Genomic DNA, 18,510 nt, shown 5'->3' with positions numbered 1-18,510 from the left:
CTCCCTGCTTGCATGATTTGAATCTGTGAGATGCTGGGAGCCTGCCTCCCGCCAACATTGCTGAAGGTTGGTCTTCAGCAAAGCCTAGTGTATTTAGAGGCAAAGGCACCTTCCTCTCACCACCGCTTGATCCAGAAAGAATCAGGACAGTGATGAGATAGGTACTCTAGGTGCCAAATATTGCAGCGCTGCACGTTGCGTAGTGCGTATCGTGGTGCTAGTGGGATCGCAGGGGAAAGGACTACAGCTCTTTCAGCCTCTGCTTGCAAGCTTACCTGCCATCAGCCATTTCATGGACACTGGCCTTCTAGTACAGTGCTCATGGCTAGTAAGTCAGGCCATCATACCAGGTGGTAAGTTTTTCAGCTTTTGGTCCATTAATACTGTCATTATCAGTCGTACAATACAAGGGAGTTAAGTTCTAGTGACAGACCTGAGAGTCCCCATTGTTCTTCGTCATCTCAAGACTTCTTCACTAGGGTTGTATTTAGCCTAAAATGTTCCTTTCCAGCTTTTCTTGTTCTTATTATTGAGCCTGTGATCCTCCGAGCCAGCGCAGAATCCTATTCCAGAGTTTGCACTAAGGAACCCCCTTGGCCCCAGATCGATCCCTCCCAGCCACTTGTGTTTGGTACTACTCTTTGAATTCTCCTCAACCTTACTCTCCCAATAACCCCTTTTCTCTGTTTTGTCTCTCCTCTCTTTATCCTTCCATAATGCCCTTCAATAATTGTAATCTTCTAACTATATTAGACTAATTTTCCAGCAGAAAAATGGATTTTGAGGCAACCGTTTCCTGTTGTTTTTATTCCTAGGATGTAAGCAAAAAATTGTGCTTGAAATCTTTCTGCCTTTTCCTCCTTTCCAGTAGAAATTTGCCCATTTGGCTTCAGCAAAGAGGAAATGTTGTAATTACTTTTATCTCTAATTGGTAAATGTTAAGTCCTATGAATTCCTCATATTCATTATGAAGGGCCTTCAGTAAACTGCCTTATATTTTCACAGTCTGTCCCAGTGGAAAATATGGGAAGAACTGTGCCGAGGCCTGTCAGTGCACTGAGAACGGGACGTGCAACCCTATTGATGGATCCTGTCAGTGTTTCCCAGGCTGGATAGGGACAGACTGCTCTCAGAGTAAGCAAAGTGTTATTTTTCCACCTCCACTTTCAAATAACGTATTTTCTTGTTTAGTGTTTTCTGAAAGTTAAAGACAGATTCTGGGGAAATCCCTGAAGTATTACAGCAGCCAGTGCCTTACTCTCTTTATAGTTTATTTCTTTTAATTAATCTAAGTTAGCTTTGGCTTCTGCATTTGGAATTTGCAGAAGCTGTTACTATTTTGTGTTACAGGAAAGGGAGGTCACAAGCTCTTCTCAGAAAAGAAAGCTTCATGCTCCCTTTTAATTTCTAGCTAGATTCCCTTTTATTTACTTTTTGAAAAAAATTTCTTTCGGCTATTACATTAGAAATTATTAACCAGTAAATGTTTTCATGTACCAAGCCCCCAGAATTGAGAAATTAGGCAGCTGAAATATTTCTATTAAATGTAATTTAATTGTAGAAGTCATTGTGGGCTTGGAGGGATGGAGGATTTCTTCTTGAAAATTGCCCAGGTAGAAGATTGGCATTTTCTGATCCCAAAGTGTCATTTCCTGAGAGCATCCCTTAATTGAAGATAGATCACAGAGGGAAGCAATATCCTATCATTCAGAAATGTTACTTCATATTCAGGATACAACTAGCATATTAGACAGCATTCCAGAGTAAAATATATTAAACTTCAAGTGATAAAGTAGGAATCGGATAAAAACAGACGGCTGTAATTTTGCTTTTATTGTGTGTCTTCCACAGACAGAATATTGCTGTCACTCAAAAATAGGAAAAAAAAAAAAGAAAAAAAGACAGAAAGCTCCACAGATTCCTCATTATATTTAGCCATGTAATTGGGAAATGACTGCTAGTTTCTGTTAACCTTGAAAAAAGGTGGTTTTTCTTACGGAGTGAGGCAGGCCAGCAGCAACAATTTCCAGTTTAGCAGGCAGAAGGACCTGGCAATAGCTCCTTTGTATTTTGGATTAACTAAGTGGGAACCTTACTGTTACTTCAGTTACCTTCTTGTAAAGGAAGTGTAAATCTCCCAATATGAACCTGGCCTCACACCAGGCTCCTGTTGGCACCTTGCCTCAAGTACCCGAGCCTGGTACTGAGCTGTCGCAGTTCAGACCTCCCTCCGCACCAGTTAACCTGGAATGACTGAGAGATGGAGCTGCAGAAGAGATAATTTTAGCTCCAACCCCACAGCCAGTTCTGGAGACACTAACAGACCCTGCAGCTCTGGCTTGCAAAGGCATTGTAAAAATATTTCTGGTTGCTTATGGCACAAATACTTTAGGCCAAATCCTGTTCAGCTTTACATTGTGTGAGTTTTTTTTTTAATTTTGTTTAATTTACGTCATGGCAGGGTTTTTTTGCTATTCATTCTGGCTTTAGAGATGTCTGTCATATGCCAGAAACTTGCATTTAGCTTCAGAATTGGAGCCAATGGCACACAGGGAAATAGGCACGGTTTCTGTACTTTCAGGTTTCCTGGGAACCATGCCTTATTAATTCATGTCTTTAATAGGAAGCAATGGAAAGTGCTTTTTAAAGCAAAAATATAGTTGTTATATTGAAGGGTTATCATCATTTTGGATCTTTTATTCTGGCACTAATAACTGTAACTTACTGCATTCATTTTTGGAGGGAGCCTTAAAATAACTTTTGAAAATGTATTAATATTGTACTTGTTGAGATATATAATAGACCTGCAGATTTTAATTTAATATTAGCCCATCAACAAAAGCAATCTGATTTTGTGGATGGGAATTTATACTGTAGGAAGTTTTCTTTACATTTTTACGTAATTTGAGTAGCACTCTATGCTTCAAATGAATGTGGTAATTTTAGTAGTTGATTGCATAGCAAAAGTAAACCATGAATAGCCATACTTTATTATACAAGAATTCCAGAATATCAAAAAGAAAATTAAATTACCTCCATATCTTAAAACCCTGTCTAAATTGTCTTCACAGAAAATGCCAATAAGGCAGGGAGAGTGGCTAGAGCACTTAGAGTAACGTAGTTGAGGGTCACTGTTTCAGTGGTTCTCAGTGCACACATGCAGTGTGATTCTGATTCTGCCACCTGACCCACACAGGGAATCATAGAACCATAGGATGGTTTGGGCTGGAAGGGACCTTAAAGCCCACCCAGTTCCACCCCCCTGCCATGGGCAGGGACACCTTCCACCAGCCCAGGTTGCTCCCAGCCTCATCCAACCTGGCCTTGGGCACTGCCAGGGATGGGGCACCCACAGCTGCTCTGGGCAGCCTGTGCCTCACAATGAAGAATTTCTTCCTAATATCTAATATCTAATCTACCCTCTTCCAGTTTAAAACCATCCCCCCTTATCCAATCACTACAGGCCCTTGTAAAAAGCCCCTCTCCAGCTTTCCTGTCGGCCCCGTTAGGTACTGGAAGGTGCTGTAAGGTCTCCCTGGAGCCTTCTCCAGGCTGGACAACCCCAACTCTCTCAGCCTGTCTGCATAGGAGAGGGGCTCCAGCCCTCTGATCATCTCCGTGGCCTCCTCTGGGCTTGCTCCAATGGGTCCATGTGCTTCTCATGTTGGGGGCCTCAGAGCCGAACACAGTGCTGCAGGTGGGGTCTCACCAGAGCAGAGTAGAAGGGGAGGATCACCTCCCTCAACCTGCTAGAAGAAATCCCTTGTGCCAGGGCTCGACAGCGTGGGTGATGTTGCAGGCTGGCACCTGGGTTTGCAAAGTAATCGTTAGCAAACTGGTCATTGTCAGAACTGGTCATTGTCAGGGAGATGCTGCAGTGATGCCAAGCTCTGCAATGCAAGTTCTGCCTTTGCTGGTGTCTCACAAGTTCTTCCCTTATTGTTGTTCCTCCGCAGCATTAACACAGTATCATTGCTTTTTTTGTCAGCTGATAAATCGGTTTGTTTTTTTTTTTTTTTTTTCATAGCTTGTCCCACTGGTTTTTGGGGCCCTGATTGCTTTCATTCATGCAACTGCCACAACGGAGCAATGTGCAGCCCTTACGATGGAGAATGTCGATGTACTCACGGTTGGACGGGGCTCTACTGCACTCAGCGTAAGCCTTTCAGAGACACTGTTGTGCCAGGGAATCTGTCAAAGTATGTGCTGCTACCTCGTGTCTCTTCCAAGTATTGCAGTCCTTCCTCTGAAATCACCTGCTTCTGGGGATAACTTCACATCACCCCGAAGAAAATACTCCTAAAGCTTTTCAAGGTTTTTTATGCCTTTGGCACTTGATAAAGGAGGGACCAACCATTTAGATTATTTCTCCATTGTCAGAGTTGGCAGAGTCTGTGTCGTTGCTTGTTAAAGCCCCGGTATATGTGGTCTGGTTTAGGAGAACGTTTGAGATTTCTCATCCTACTAGTGCCAAATTATCAGCACCGCAGGAAAGAGGAGATCAAATTCTGGTGAGCCTTTTAAGAAGGCTCTTTCACTTGCAAGTGATTGATTGATCTCTGGCTCTTTAGAGATTTTCTGTTTAGTGATCTTTCACTTCTTGAAAATGTAGTTTGTATAGATGGGTCAAGATTTCGTTCTTCTGAAACACTCAAGAGGCAATTCTGTAAGGTATGAGAAACACTACCTCAAGAAAATTGGCCGTCGTAGTATCTCTGCATTTAGATGATCAAATAAATGTTATTAAATATAGAGAAGCTGAAAATCCATAGATTTATAGGCGCACATATTTTGTGCTGATAATGCCTCTGAGTTTGTAATTCAGCTTCTTTCTTAGTCTTTCCTTATTCTGATTCCTGAAAGGTTGCCCAGCTGCTTTTTATGGAAAAAACTGTGCCAATGTTTGTCAGTGTCAGAACGGAGCGGACTGTGACCACATCACTGGCCAGTGCACGTGCAGGACTGGATTTACAGGCAAACAATGTGAGCAAAGTAAGTAGCAACATGACTTCATTTTTCTGTTTCTCCGGGGGGGGGGAAGGGGGGGGGGGGTTGGGGGTTGTATTTCAGAATTCTTTGCAGAAATAGGCTCTTACATGAGGTGTTGATGTCAGCAATACAGTAACCCCAGGCACCTTATATAAGCCGTAGGGAGAAGGCAGCATCTCTGGAAAGCTGGACAGTCTGTTTAAGCATAAAGAAATATAGTGAAACCCCTGCAAATTAGGCCTTACCCGTTCTCAGCCTAAAGTTAGGTGAGATAAAAGCAAGTCACTGCATTCAGTGCTGACTGGATGTAGCCTCCCCAAACAACATGTGCCTAATTAATAGAAAAACACAAGCTTCATCATGCCTTGCTAATGCTGTTGAGAACAGCAGCATCAGGTTTCCCTAGGCATGAAGGAGACACAAGGGTTAAAAGAAAGAAGTCCTTTCTGCTCTCTGCCTTCCAAGGAACACTGGGGCTTTCTTCCATAAGTTATTCTCCTATAGATGTGGACCAAATAAAAATTCATCTTTACAATGAAAACAGATCAAGGAAAAAAAAGTTGCTTGTCTCTTTTTGGAAGCATCTGTGTTTAACTTGAGTAGTGAGCAAGTGTTTAACAATGAACTTCAATTACCTTGCAAGGATACTGGCATATCTTACTGTAATTGTTGTCAATGTCTTGCTGGCATATTTAGCTCGCTGTGCCAAATGGCTTCTTTTAAGAACAAAGAATTAGGGTAGTGGAAACTGTATGTGCTGTAGTTGAATAATTACTTGTTTTTCCAGTATAGTAAATCAAAAGAAAATTCTCATGCACGTACTTGGATTCTAAATGCAGGGTGAAATCCGTCTCACCTTACCAAGGCATTAATTCCACAGTGTTCCTTTCCTTTTTTGGCAGTAAGGTAACACAGTAGTATTCCTGCTAGATTTGCAAGTGAAAGCTTCTTAACTGTAGCTTACTACATGGAACATTATGAAGGTATTTTCACATATAACTAAATTCATTAACATCTTTTCTTTTTGCACATACTGCATTCAGCAAATCATATATCTCAGGACCAAATCTGCATGCTCATGTGGGGATTACATATGGCGCCACTGTAACTCTGTAAGTGGCCAACTTACCGTGAATTTGTGTTCACCCTTACTGCAACCATAAATAAAATAGGAAACTAAAAAATTCTATAGATCTGCATCATAGCAGATGTTATATAAGAAGCTATGTTTATAATTCAATCTCTGTACAAAGCCTGAGGCTTTCTTTTCTATCCAAACTATGAACGTATTTATTTATTTGTTTTTCTACCATTTCATCTAAAAGTATCTGTTCATTAAGACTCCTTCCTTCTCAAAATCCTGCTGAATGGGCAGTCCCACCACATTGCAGGTGAAATGCCCAAATGCAGACTTCATTTCTGTAGTGCAGTCCAAAAATTTAGGCTGTACACTTTTTAAGTAGGCTACAGAATATCAGAATGTCAGAGTAAGCATCAATTGTAATAGTTTTATTTGTCTTTGAGTCTTGATTAAGGATGAAAGAAAGAGATACGGGAACTTCAGTATGCACTGTAAATCATTAGGTACTGGCTACTGTTCATCACTTAATATTAAATTTTGGCTACTAGAAGTTACTTAGAGACTGACATTGGGAAGGTATTGTCATGCTATGCAAAATATTCGCAGTGACACACAAGAAATCACATCTTAAAACAAACAATATATATCCTAAAGAATCATAGCAAGTGCGCATACATTCAATAATGCATTGTCTCCATAGAAATAAGTATGATGTGACAGAAGTTGTTTCTTTCATTTTATTATTGAATAGTGCCTCACAAAGTATAGTAAGCTGCCTACAGATTTATTGTAATAGCCCATCATGGTAATTGTATGAATAAATTTCTCAGCTGGACATTCAATCATTTTGTCTTTGACAGAAATACAAAGACAAGATAGAAATTCCTTTTGTATTAGGAAACCTAATACAAAAGCAGAGCAAATCAAACCACTCAGATGCTCAATTTTGTAATTCCACCTACAATGTTATATATTCATCTTCTAGCACTAGTAGGGGATAAGTATGAAAGCACGCAGGATTTGTTTGGCAAAAGTCTATTGTGTTCATATAAAGGTACATTAAAACTTCTTTGCAACTACCCCCATGAAAAAAAAATATGCAGAGCCAGTGGAGAATGCTATGCTCTTTCAAGATGTACTCTATGGCTTCTGAGCTAATGCCCTGTTAAATTCTGTACACTTGTAGTATTTATCAAGCCTTTTAAAATCTCTGTACATATTATTGGTTTAATCCTTGTGAAGGCTTGTATGAATTTCCCAGAAAGTTACAGCTTAAGAAGTAATACCCCAAATTGTACATGACATACATTTATTTCCTGCTTTAAGATAATAATAATCTAACACTAGGGTGTCATCCTAGAGATGCTGAAACCAGGGAGACCTTTCTACTGAATTTTCCATGGCAAGTGTTTCACCCATCCCTGAAAAAAGTAGAATTCTTTCCAATCTTTCTCTTTGGCTTCCCAGAGTGCTCACCAGGAACATTTGGTTATGGTTGCAAACAACTATGCGAATGCATGAATAATGCTACATGTGACCATGTCACAGGTACTTGCTACTGCAGTCCAGGCTTCAAAGGAATCCGATGTGATCAAGGTACAGTGAAATTCTACCTGTAAAATATCTATGTCTCTCTCTTTTTCTCTCTTTCTTTCTCTCTCCCCCTTCAATGATGTACTTGTTTTAAAAAAATAGTATCTAAGAAATGAAATGCACAATTCAATTTACAGTGTATTATGAATTACTTTTAACAGCGGCTCTCATGATGGAAGAATTAAACCCCTATACTAAAATTAGCCCTGCTCTTGGATCAGAGAGGCACTCAGTGGGAGCAATCATTGGAATTATTATTCTCCTTCTAATTATTATGGTCTTGCTGGCACTGTTTGTGTGGTATCGACGGAAACAGAAGGAGAAGGGCCATGACATGCCAAGTGTATCTTATACTCCAGCCATGAGGATGACTAATAGAGATTACTCACTTTCTGGTAAGGGTCTTTTTATGTTAATCAAATATAGACTCATATTTCTGTATGCTGGGGAAATACAAGTTTCTATGATGTATAACATGCGTTATTGAGCCTCAAAAATAATGACACTTCTGTTCTTCTCCTGAATACCATGATCTTGGAACACTTTACAGGGACAGGAAAGCAAATATAACTTAAAACTGATTTAAGCTCTTTTATATCTGAGACTTTACTTAACATGATACAGGATATATCTAGGCAAGAAATATGCTGCATGGAATACATCAACTTCACTTTTTAAAATCAGCTGCATTCCTATTTCAGTACAGAGAAGTTTTCCCTTTGTGAAACCTTCAGAAGAAGACTTTTTTGTTTTGCTTGAGGAATGGGATTGACCTGGTCAGTCATAAGGTTTTATTTTTATCTATGTTGCAGTTTGTGATTTGAGGCATCCTATTCATTGTCACTTTCTTCTGTGTACAGACCAGTCCCCGTCGGCTAGACAGCTGGTGTGAATTTTCTTCACAGAGGCTGATGAAAGCAGGAGAGAGGAAGAGGAAGGCTTGTTAGGATCAAAAAGAAATCATACTGAGATCACATTTCTCGCTTCTATCTTCTGCTACTGCTATGGAGGACAGCTTTTCTTGACAAATTGGCTAAATTTTGGGGGATGTGATCTCCTTTTTAAGACTCAATTCTTCTTCACTCCTCTATCACGAATATGAGATAGGATGCCAGTCAGGAGATGGCTTTACTTCCTTCTTGTTTCCTTCAGTCTGTCTCTAATGGGGATCTCCTCAGGGTCTGCTGCCCTCTGACTGCACTTCACTTCTTCACTTCCCTTTAAATGGCTGAACCTGTAAGTCCAAGTAAATACAAGCTCCTGAAACAGGCAGAAGTTGGCCTTGCAGCTCTGCTTGCCCAGTCCTGCATAGTCTTTTTCTTTCTGCTTTCTACTGTAAAGGCATGAGGTCCAGCCACTTGTTGCTGGCTCTGACTTGGCTTCTGTGCTGTCTCGAGGTGGCGTGGCTGGAGGCTTTGTTCTGGACTTCCCTGCCGGGGGTGCACCTGGAAGGAGCCTCTTCCACTGAGCCACAATATTATTGCCTGGCTACGACTGGGAGTTAATCAAGGAGCTTCTCTCATGTCACCGTGACTTCAGTCTTCATATCAGGGGCATGGTCTCCAGTGGTGGCATATCACACATCATGGACTTTTTACTGAACATCATTGACTAAACCCATATTTAGACCACTCAGACCCAAACTAGCGTTCCTCCTTCTGACAGCTACAAGATCAGGAAAAAAATCAGCCTTGGACCTCTTCCCATTGCCTCTTATTTTTGAATTTTAGCTTTGCAGGCTCTTGCTTAAGCTGCCCATTTGGGTAAGAAATGTATGAAAGTGTTGCCAGAGAGGGCTCGTCTGATCCTTGGCTAGTTACCAGCACAATTTGGCCTGAAATTTGTCATTTCAACATCATTTGAAGAGCCAGACCATGAACACGCAAAAGACAACTGTGGCACATCTCAGCAGCAGCGAGGCTCCGAGTTCTGAGAGAGCAGATCACAGCTGCTGGCGTGGAAAAGCGTTCTGAACTTTTGAGTGATACATTTCTTTCATATTGGCACCTTATCCGTTTATTTACAAAGCCTGCTACAGCTCATTTACTTCTATGCTTTTCTAGTTAATGTGTGTGTAACTCAGCATGCTTAAGAGGCACAACTTACAAACCTCAAAATAAGGAGAAGAATATTGTTTGGAGTTCCTGACTGGAATAATTGAGCTTCCCTTTTCAGACAAGGGAACAAAAATGCCTTTTTTTCTCCCCATATTTTACCATGAATGGAGACTTCCCAACTGACCTGCTGTATCCCAGTCTAGCACTCTGCAAGGTCTGAAAAAAGGCTAATGCTGAGGAAGGATTCTTTCATCCTTTAGAGTTATCATAGACAGAGGACTCCTCCCCAGCCACAGAGAGAAAGCCATTGCATTTCATGATGTTGGTAGCCCAGAACTGCCCTTGCAGGTTGTGTCTTTGTGGGCATTGCGTGCCCCTATACAATGTTCTTCACATTCCTTTCAGGTGCAGCCACCTATCCCAAAGTTCCTGATGCCACATGATACTTAAGTACTTGAGGAAAAAAAATATTTGGGGGATGGCTGAATTCCTGGATACACCATAAATATCTGAGGGATCACATCCTTCAGCTGCATTGAACCTGGGGTCTCTTCTGGTCCTTGGGCAATGACAATGAATTTAATTCTTGCCCTTGTGGCATTGCTGCTCTGTGTCAGCTCAGTTTGTAAAAAGTCTGAACTACCAGGTCTTTGCAACCCCAAACAGCACCAGGTCAGCGGTGTTGTATGGGCTTCTCTGGAAAGAAATTGGGTGATGTTTCCTTTCTGTTCATCTCAGTAAGTGATGGGGATGCAGAGACTTGGACTTTTCGTTCTGCTTTCTTCTTGCTCTGTGCAGTCCTTGTAGCAATATAAATTTTATCACTCAGGAAGCTGCAGCGGAGTGGGGTCAGCCATCTCTTTCTGGAGGCCACAAGAAGAGTTTCCTTTGTGCCTCCCCCTTGAAAAACTCTGCTACCTGAGCTTTCAGAGGAAGACTACGATGTTAGAAATCACAGTGCTCCACCTTCATCTCATTATAAATTGTGTGCAGGTATCAACATAATTTCAGGTTTTGGACTTTGTTTTAGAAGGGCATTTACAAATTCTAGACAAGGGCTTCTGAAAGCTCTCTGCCAAATTCTGACTGTCCTCCAGTACGTTCTTCTGCTGAAACTTTCTACCCATCAGTAACCTTCCCAGCTTTGGCCTTACCAATGCTGTTTCCAGTCTTTCACTTCCATAGAGCAGAAAGACAGCAAAAGGTGCTGATGTGCATCTTCCCCAGCAGAGAATGGGGAGATGGATACTGAGACGAGATGACAGATGAGAAACAGAGACTCATAGCATGGCTGGATGGCAAGAACAACGCCTGTGCGTATGAGTGTATGTGTGTGTGCATTTGTGCGTTGCAGAGGATGCTGAAGGACAGTAACAGTATTACATAGAGGTAACAGGGATTTCAACCTTGACCTGGAATTTTGAATGTGAATTAAGGGCAGAATACTATGCAGATATACTTGTCCAATTAATATAAACCCACATAAACCCATGGACTTCAGCAGGAATTCCACCTGAACAATGACTGCAATATCCAGCCCTATGCGGGTTGTAACATTTTGGCTAACCTGAATCACCACTGTTGTTATTTTGCTTGTTTACTCTAGTTAGGGTACTGTTGTTTCTGAATAGAGTCACATATGCAGATGTCTAGCTCCTGGAGGCAGTAATTTCTTCCAGCACATTAATTTATTTCTGGAGGATGTTTTTGGTCTTTACGCCTTCAGCTTTTCTGATGCTGATAATCCGTGCATGTGTGTGAGAGAGATTATAAGAATGGGGAACCCCCTGGGCAGCCCGTAGACTCTTTTGCATTTGTGGATGAAGGATGTGGCAGCAAAGCACACACTCTGCCCAGCAGCCAGTGGGAAAGAAAGCCATCCATGCTGGGAGAGCTTAACCACAGCACATGGATCTGAAAGCAGACTTTAAAATGGTGCTCCTCAGCATGAGAATGGTCCATTGCATCCAACAAGAGATTTTCAACTGCAGGTTGTTTAATTCAAGGAGATAGGAACAGAGGGGGAAACTATGTGGTAGTGCTAAAGAGCAGCAGAGATTTCTTTTCAGGACTGTCACAAAGACTTGGTTATTGGCTGAAGTGATGCTCAAGGTCTTATCAGGGTCTTAACAAACTTTCTGATATGGGTGAATCCTGTGCTGAGAGCCAAAACCTAAGCAAAGCTCGATACAAACAGAGCATCGTGGATCCTGCAGCCTAGATAAGACATTTACAGAAATGATCTGCAGATGATGTGTAGTAGGAGGTGGCAGAGTGAACCCTCCTGTTTGGAGTCTTCAGCCACCCCGCTGACACTCTGTGTGGGTGGAGAAGAGCCACACAAAAAGAAGAAGAAAACAGTTCCATTTTGCAGCTTGACATATCTGGGTTTGTATTTACTGCAGAGTGCTTACTTACTCCCTTTTTTCATGGTTGGCCTTGTGCCCAGTTTCCACACTACACTGTCCTGCTGCCACTGCAGGATGGAGACCAATGTTCTTTGTGTCATTTCACAGCCCTGGCTCGGGGCAGAAGCTCAGTCCTTCAAGTTATAGAGCAGTCTGGCCTTCATCCAGACCTCATGGGTCTTCCACTGGAGTACAGCCTCAGGCTTAAGGGGCTCACGGCAGGACTCAGTCGTCATGGATCCCTTCACAGGACTCATCTCCCTGTGTTAACATTAACATAACCTTTGGATTTTTTTTTTTGTTTTGTTTTAATTTAAATAATTCCTTTTCTTTTAGATAGTTAAGTCTTTGCTTACTGTTCAGAGCAGGATAAAACTCATCTGTGGGAAGAGAGGGAGTTTTGTGGGCTGTTTTTTGTTGGTGGTTGGTTTTTTTTTTTCTTTTAACTGGGATAGCATTAGGTTTGAATTTGATGTATTTCCAGCCAGCAGTTATAAGAGCTTCATGAATAAATGTGTAGAAAATGGACTATGCTATCAAGGTAAATCAGCCTGGGTGGGTACTTAAGTATCGACCAAATGGAACTGTGTGGAAGGAGTAATTCTGAGTATATGGTCCTGCATGCAATGAAGGAAGAAAAGGTTTTTGGTGATGCAGACTTGTGTATGAGCTCAGGTTCATTAATTCAGCACTGTGCTAAGTAGAGGGCAGTCTGTTAGACTTTTCCTTCAGCTCATTTCGGGTGCACAAAACAAGCTACGACCAGATAAGCTGGGTGTGAACTTGTAATGTGTCAGCAGGCTCACAGAAACCTTTGGTACGTGCCCTCTTATCTTGCAGCAAAGGCAGGGGACTGTGCCTCTTTCCCTTCAAGCTGGTCCTTCTTGCCCACAGCTGAGCGAGAGCATGACAGATAAGGGAAGGGGGAAGGCAGAGCTGGGAGCTGGTGTGACTCAGCCATCAACACTCACCTACAAAGCAGAAAGGCATGGCTTCAAGTGTCTATATTTAACCGGGACTGCAGGTTGTGTGAAGGGTAGATGAGCTGTGCTCCCCTGGTGAGCTGCCAGTCCCTCATTAGCAGGTTCAAGGCATAGTATATGCAAGCAGCTGTGTTTGTGATGGGCGTACACTGATCACAGTGTTTGGGTTCCAGCCCCAGTTCTCATTTGTAGACCCCAAGAGACATCTGTTTTTTGTTAATTCTACTGCAAATATCACAGAGTTACAGTTAGGGGAGATGGCAAAGTCCTGGCAGCCTGGCTGCTGAGCTGGGCAATGGTTACCTGAAAGAAGGTAAATGCAAAGACTTTACTTCTGGAACCGGATCCTGATCTGGGATACTTCGTTAGCAACAGCCTCAGAAAATAGCTAGAACTAAAAAGCTCTGCACTTACTGCAAAATAGAGCTGACTTCAGAAGTTGCTCTGTATGTTTCAGCAGAAAATAAATGCTCGGTCAGATACGCATGTGCCTGTGCCGTTTCCTCTGTCAGCTGTGTGCCACAGCACTTATGTAATAGACACCCTGCAGATAAACCCACTTATTTGAAACAGGATATTTTGCAGTAAATTAAGCTAAAACTAGATCTCCACAAGATGTCAGCAAAGCAAAATGCATGTTCACAGGAATACAAAGGGCAAGAAGAGATGGTTGATGGTGACTTGGTACCCCCCTCCCACAGACAGTGCCAGCCAGGTCCACCTCCTTCCTCACCCATCTGCTGCCAGTCTTCATTAAAGAGCTCTGATGATGGGGACAGGCAGCCACCCCAGCACTTCATTACCCTTTCCGTGTGAGGGTGTTTCCTATAATTAACCTTTCTGCCTTTCTAATTTAAGCCCATGGTTTATTAAAGCCCATTCATTTACTTCTTACAGGGCTTGGCTTTTTAAATGGTGTTGCTTCAGTTTACGTTTTTCATCCTTTCTTCTGATGGCACTTTAAAATATTTATCATTTTATTATTAAGCTGGAAACAGATAGGGATTGATGTTTTCATTAGAACTGCCAGTATAAATATGATGCCTTTCCTGGTAAATTGTTTTGTTTGGTAAATGTGCTCATAAGTTAAAGTGAGGAAAGAGATTAAAATGTCTCCAAGCGTAACAATGTAATTGCCCAAGTTTGCCTTTCAGCGCTGCAGCTTTCTTTTTTTCTCCAAGCCTTTGCACAAAAAGCTATGTAAAATGTTTTGGACTCTATGGTTAAAGCACCTTGATTTCTAACATTAACTACCTTTTTTTGTAACAAAAAAGTTTTAATTAATTGTTTCATAACTACAGGGCTTATTCTCATCAGTAGCTCTTACTTGCGTATAAACTAAGGAAGAAATGGTGTTGCCGCTCATGCATTTCCTGAGTTTTGAATTTCCTCCCTCACCTGAAAAGCAGCTGGCCTGTCAGGAATTCCTTTTTTAAGATCTTCAAAAAGATAACACTGTATTAATTAAATATTGTGCGCTTTTATCGTATGTTTAATGCTAATAGTCAAGAGCTTCACACCATGATAATGCAGGATAGATTTCATCTGCAGATGTTTTGTAACACCCAGTATATTTAACAAAGTTTTCTGAACTAGGTAATCTCTACCATGTTTTCAGTTTCTTAAGAATCATTATGGCTTCCAAAGTATTTTGTGATGACTTGTTTTCTTCCCAGATATATCCCAAGGTAGCGGCAGTGTACATTGTTTTTCCAATCCAAGCTACCACACTCTCTCATGTGGTGTGACTTCACGCTTCTTTACCAGTAATCTGGATGGAAACAGCTCCAGTAAGGTAGATATTATCCCACCCCACTTTAGCAATGTTCTTATCAGTTCAAGGAAATCAACCAAAGCAATGCCTGTTGGATCCTGTTGTCTGCCAGCATTATTTAAAAATCCAGTGCAGCAATTCCTGACACCATAGCTCTAACAGACACTAAAAGGTCTCTGCTTTCCCCTGCCTGTATCTTCGTAATCTCTGTGCATGGTAACTGGAGTTTCAGCGCATGCCTGTCTGGGTCAATAAGGCGTAGTGTCTTAGCAACTATAAGGTATGTTTGCTTCTCAGAAAAGATAAATAAGTGGATTATTGTAATTATCTGTTAATATAACAAAAGTAAATCAATGAAGCATTAAGTCAGTAATCTAACTTTGCTATATCATTGTTTCCCAGATCAGTAGACACACAAATCTGCTGCTGACACAGAGAAGCAGATAGATGCAAGAAGGTACTTGGGGACCTTCTGAGCACTGTTCTTGTCCAGGGATGTTCTGAGAGCTCTGCTGTTACTCATGGCTTTCCAGCAGAGCTGTCCAGACTGTATTGCTTGAACATCCAGGAGTAGCTTACTTATCGCATGTTGCTATTGATCCCCTAGGACCGTTCATAGACAACACTGTTACTCAATTCACCACTTTAGGAATAGATTTAGATGTGGTAAACGGTAAGACAGCTCTTGCTTTAGAGCCTTGATAAGCCAAGGTGGGGCAAAGGGTAGGGAGCAGAGGAAAAAGGAAATGCAATTGATTTAATCAAGGTTGTCAGCTTTAAAAATGATGGCACTTGCAGGCTGTGTCACCTTAACCCAAATGTAGCTCTTCTAACCGGAAAGCCATGGGAACAAAATTTAATGCAAAAAAGGCACTACTGCACAAGATGTATGCAAAAATATTTTTACATGTGCTCCTGTAAAGCCATTTCTTACTTATTAAAAGAAAATCTCATTAAAATGTAATAAAAAGGCTGGCTCCAGAGATTTCTCAGAGGAAAGTTTAGACAGATGTGTAAATATGTTTTCCAATGTAGATGGTCCCCTTGCATCCTGCATTTTTGCTCCCCAAACTGAAAGTGCAAATCCTTATAATGTCAAGTTTAGGATGAACACCGTGAGTGTGGGCCTGGACCACCAATCCCATTGCCGTACTTTAAATGAATTCAGAAGAGGTCAAAGCAAGCACCTCTCCTGGTTTCCCAGCCCGCAGTGCCATCTTGTCACAGAGCTACTTCAAATACTAAGCTGCCCAAAAACCGGTTTAAAGCCCGAGTGATGCATTTGGACTAGTCGTGAAAGCGGCTCGCCTGCTGTAGAACTCACTGTCAGTAGGTCAGCAGGTTGTTCTGACATTCAAATAGTAAAAAAAACAATGGATCTGGTATTTTCAGGGCACTTATCAAAATACATGGCCTGATATTTCCTTTAAATCTCCCACCATCTTACTTATTCATGAGAATGCTTTGCAGTGCTGAATAGCTGGGGATGGCCAAAAATACGCTTCTTCCGTCTATGCAGTTCTCCAGCCAAGTAAGACAAAAGAGCATATAAAGCCCCTAATGGCTGCCTTAACGAGTTTCATTTCCAAAATCAGTTTGTCTGGTGCCATTCCCACTTTCTGCAGGGAAATGTGCACAAGTTGTACTTGGAGGATTCATTTCTTTATGGTGCCAGCTGGGGTCACAAAGGAGCCAGCACAGATGCAAAATGAAAAAAAGTGGCAGAGGAATCTCTGAACTGCTGAGCCAGAGCCCTCGATGTATTATCCTCCCTGTGCTCAGAGGAGATCATGCCTTGAGGCAATGGACTGGAGCCATTCCTCTAGCACTTCTTTCGGAGAGACAGCTTGGGCAAAGGTACAAAGAGAGGGAGGGCAACAAGGAGATGCAGCCCTGCTCCAGTTTGAGAAGGCTTTCTTTCTCCTGTGCTCCCCCTGCCCCTCTTGTCCTTTTCTTTTTTTCTGTGTCTTACTTTGCCTTTTCTCTCCTCTTCCCTTGGTGTTCTCTCCACTTTATTATCTTTTCTGGGTTTCCTCATATCCATTTTCCTATTCTCTTTTCTCACCCAACTATACACATATTGTTTCTTTTTCCCTTCCTGCTGCCTCTGCTTCCCTCTCCCAGCCCTGCACCAAGGGTCAGTCTGGCTGTGGGGCACCGAGCACAGCTGTCCTGTGCTGTTGTCTGCATTTACTGACCTTGCTGCTGTTATGGGTGCACACAGTGGGTACCTCACTAGGGAATCAAGGTGGGGACAGATGGCTGATAGCAGAAGCTAAAAGGTCCAGCACTGCACTGAGGACCGCAGTTTGTGAGACAGATATGCCTTCAGAGGGAGGGAGCAGTGCTGAGCTTTCCTGCATCTTTTCTAGGACCAGAGGGAAGGTATCTCACCTCCTCATCTCCCCTCTGCCAGACAGATATTTTGGCACCGCTCAGGACCCTATGCACGTCCTGAAGGTAAAAACTGAAGCTGCTGAGAGACAAGTAGGAGTGGAGGCATTAAAACCCTCTGGTGTGTACAAGACTGGTCAGCGGTGCTAGTGGAGTGCTCAGACAGGAATACGTGCAGGCAAAAGCAAGTGGGAGGGTAAGGGGGAGCGTATGAGAAAAGGCTAAAAAAAGGCTTGACTTCTTTTATCTAGCAAAATGAATGCTGAGAGGGAGTATGATTGCCATCTATAAATACAACGAGGTAAACACTAGGAGGGAGAAGAGCTATTTAAGTTAGATGACAGAGCTGGCACAAGAACAAATGGGGATGAAGTGGCCATGAATGCATTGAAGCTGGAAATTAGATTTCTAACATCAGATCAGTGAGATTTTGGAATAGCTTCCCAGTAAGACTAATGGGACAAAGAAATCTGATTACTGTTAAAATGGAGCTTGATCAGCTAAGTGATTATGTGCCTGGGTGTTTGCAGTAAAAGGTGGCTGGACTCAGGGACTCAGTGATCAAAGCCCTTCCAGTCCTGTGTCCCTGAAGTCTGCTCCAGCTGCCAGCAGGAGTTTGTAGGGCTGAGCTTTGTCTCTGTGCAAGGTCCAGGAGAATGGCACTGCATCTCTAGGGTTAAGGAGAAGGCAGAGGCTCCTCCATCTCAGTGCAAGTTAGTAACTACCAGCACCTTACAACAAATAAATGTCTTCCCATGTGAGTGAGCTTGCAAAGTCAGCTTGGGTTAAATAGTTAAATATTACTATTTAATGGTAAAATATTAAGTCAATAATATTTTGCTATCCACTTAAGTGACACCAAAAAGTGACCTTTGCTTATTAGCTCCTACAAGTAGGTTTGGCCTTTATTTTTATGACCTGTGCAACAGCGAATAATAATGATGATGTGAGTTACCAAGGAGTATCACACATGAACTCAAGTGAAATTGTGCCACGGAATTACTGCACGAAAAATTTCCAAAGCAGATAAACAGAGATACACACTTACCTCCATACCCACGTCTTCACATCAGAACTCTCATTGCTTGAGTGAGAGACCAGACTTTCAGATGCTGAGGACTCAGAGGGAGTTCATTCACAGAACCACTTCTCTATGCTTCGATGCCAGCTCTGGATTTGAGGTTTTGAATTGGGCGTGAAGGTAGGAATATAGCTCACGTACAGAAGGCTG

The 18,510-nt window shown here is 42.1% G+C and overlaps 1 protein-coding gene across 8 annotated transcripts in view; it reads left to right on the top strand.

The window, feature by feature from the left end:
- Positions 1 to 18,510, top strand: part of MEGF11 (multiple EGF like domains 11) — a gene marked incomplete at its 3' end in the record, with an annotated part of 303,133 nt that overhangs the window by 260,139 nt on the left and 24,484 nt on the right. For 5 of the 8 annotated variants that reach the window (XM_080396936.1, XM_080396935.1, XM_080396934.1 and 2 more), the window contains 6 exons: positions 1,006 to 1,134; positions 4,028 to 4,156; positions 4,864 to 4,992; positions 7,538 to 7,666; positions 7,825 to 8,058; positions 14,788 to 14,906. In XM_080396936.1, the coding sequence (XP_080253062.1) occupies positions 1,006 to 1,134; positions 4,028 to 4,156; positions 4,864 to 4,992; positions 7,538 to 7,666; positions 7,825 to 8,058; positions 14,788 to 14,906 (869 nt within the window). The remainder of the gene's footprint in view (positions 1 to 1,005; positions 1,135 to 4,027; positions 4,157 to 4,863; positions 4,993 to 7,537; positions 7,667 to 7,824; positions 8,059 to 14,787; positions 14,907 to 18,510) is intronic. The other 3 variants (XM_080396939.1, XM_080396937.1, XM_080396941.1) reach the window with 1 other exon arrangement.

This window comes from Falco punctatus (assembly GCF_963210335.1).
Source record: "Falco punctatus genome assembly, chromosome: 7".
Lineage (NCBI taxonomy): Eukaryota > Metazoa > Chordata > Aves > Falconiformes > Falconidae > Falco > Falco punctatus.
The sequence above is the reverse complement of the archived record's forward strand: the minus strand, read 5'-3'. Positions and strand labels throughout refer to the sequence as shown.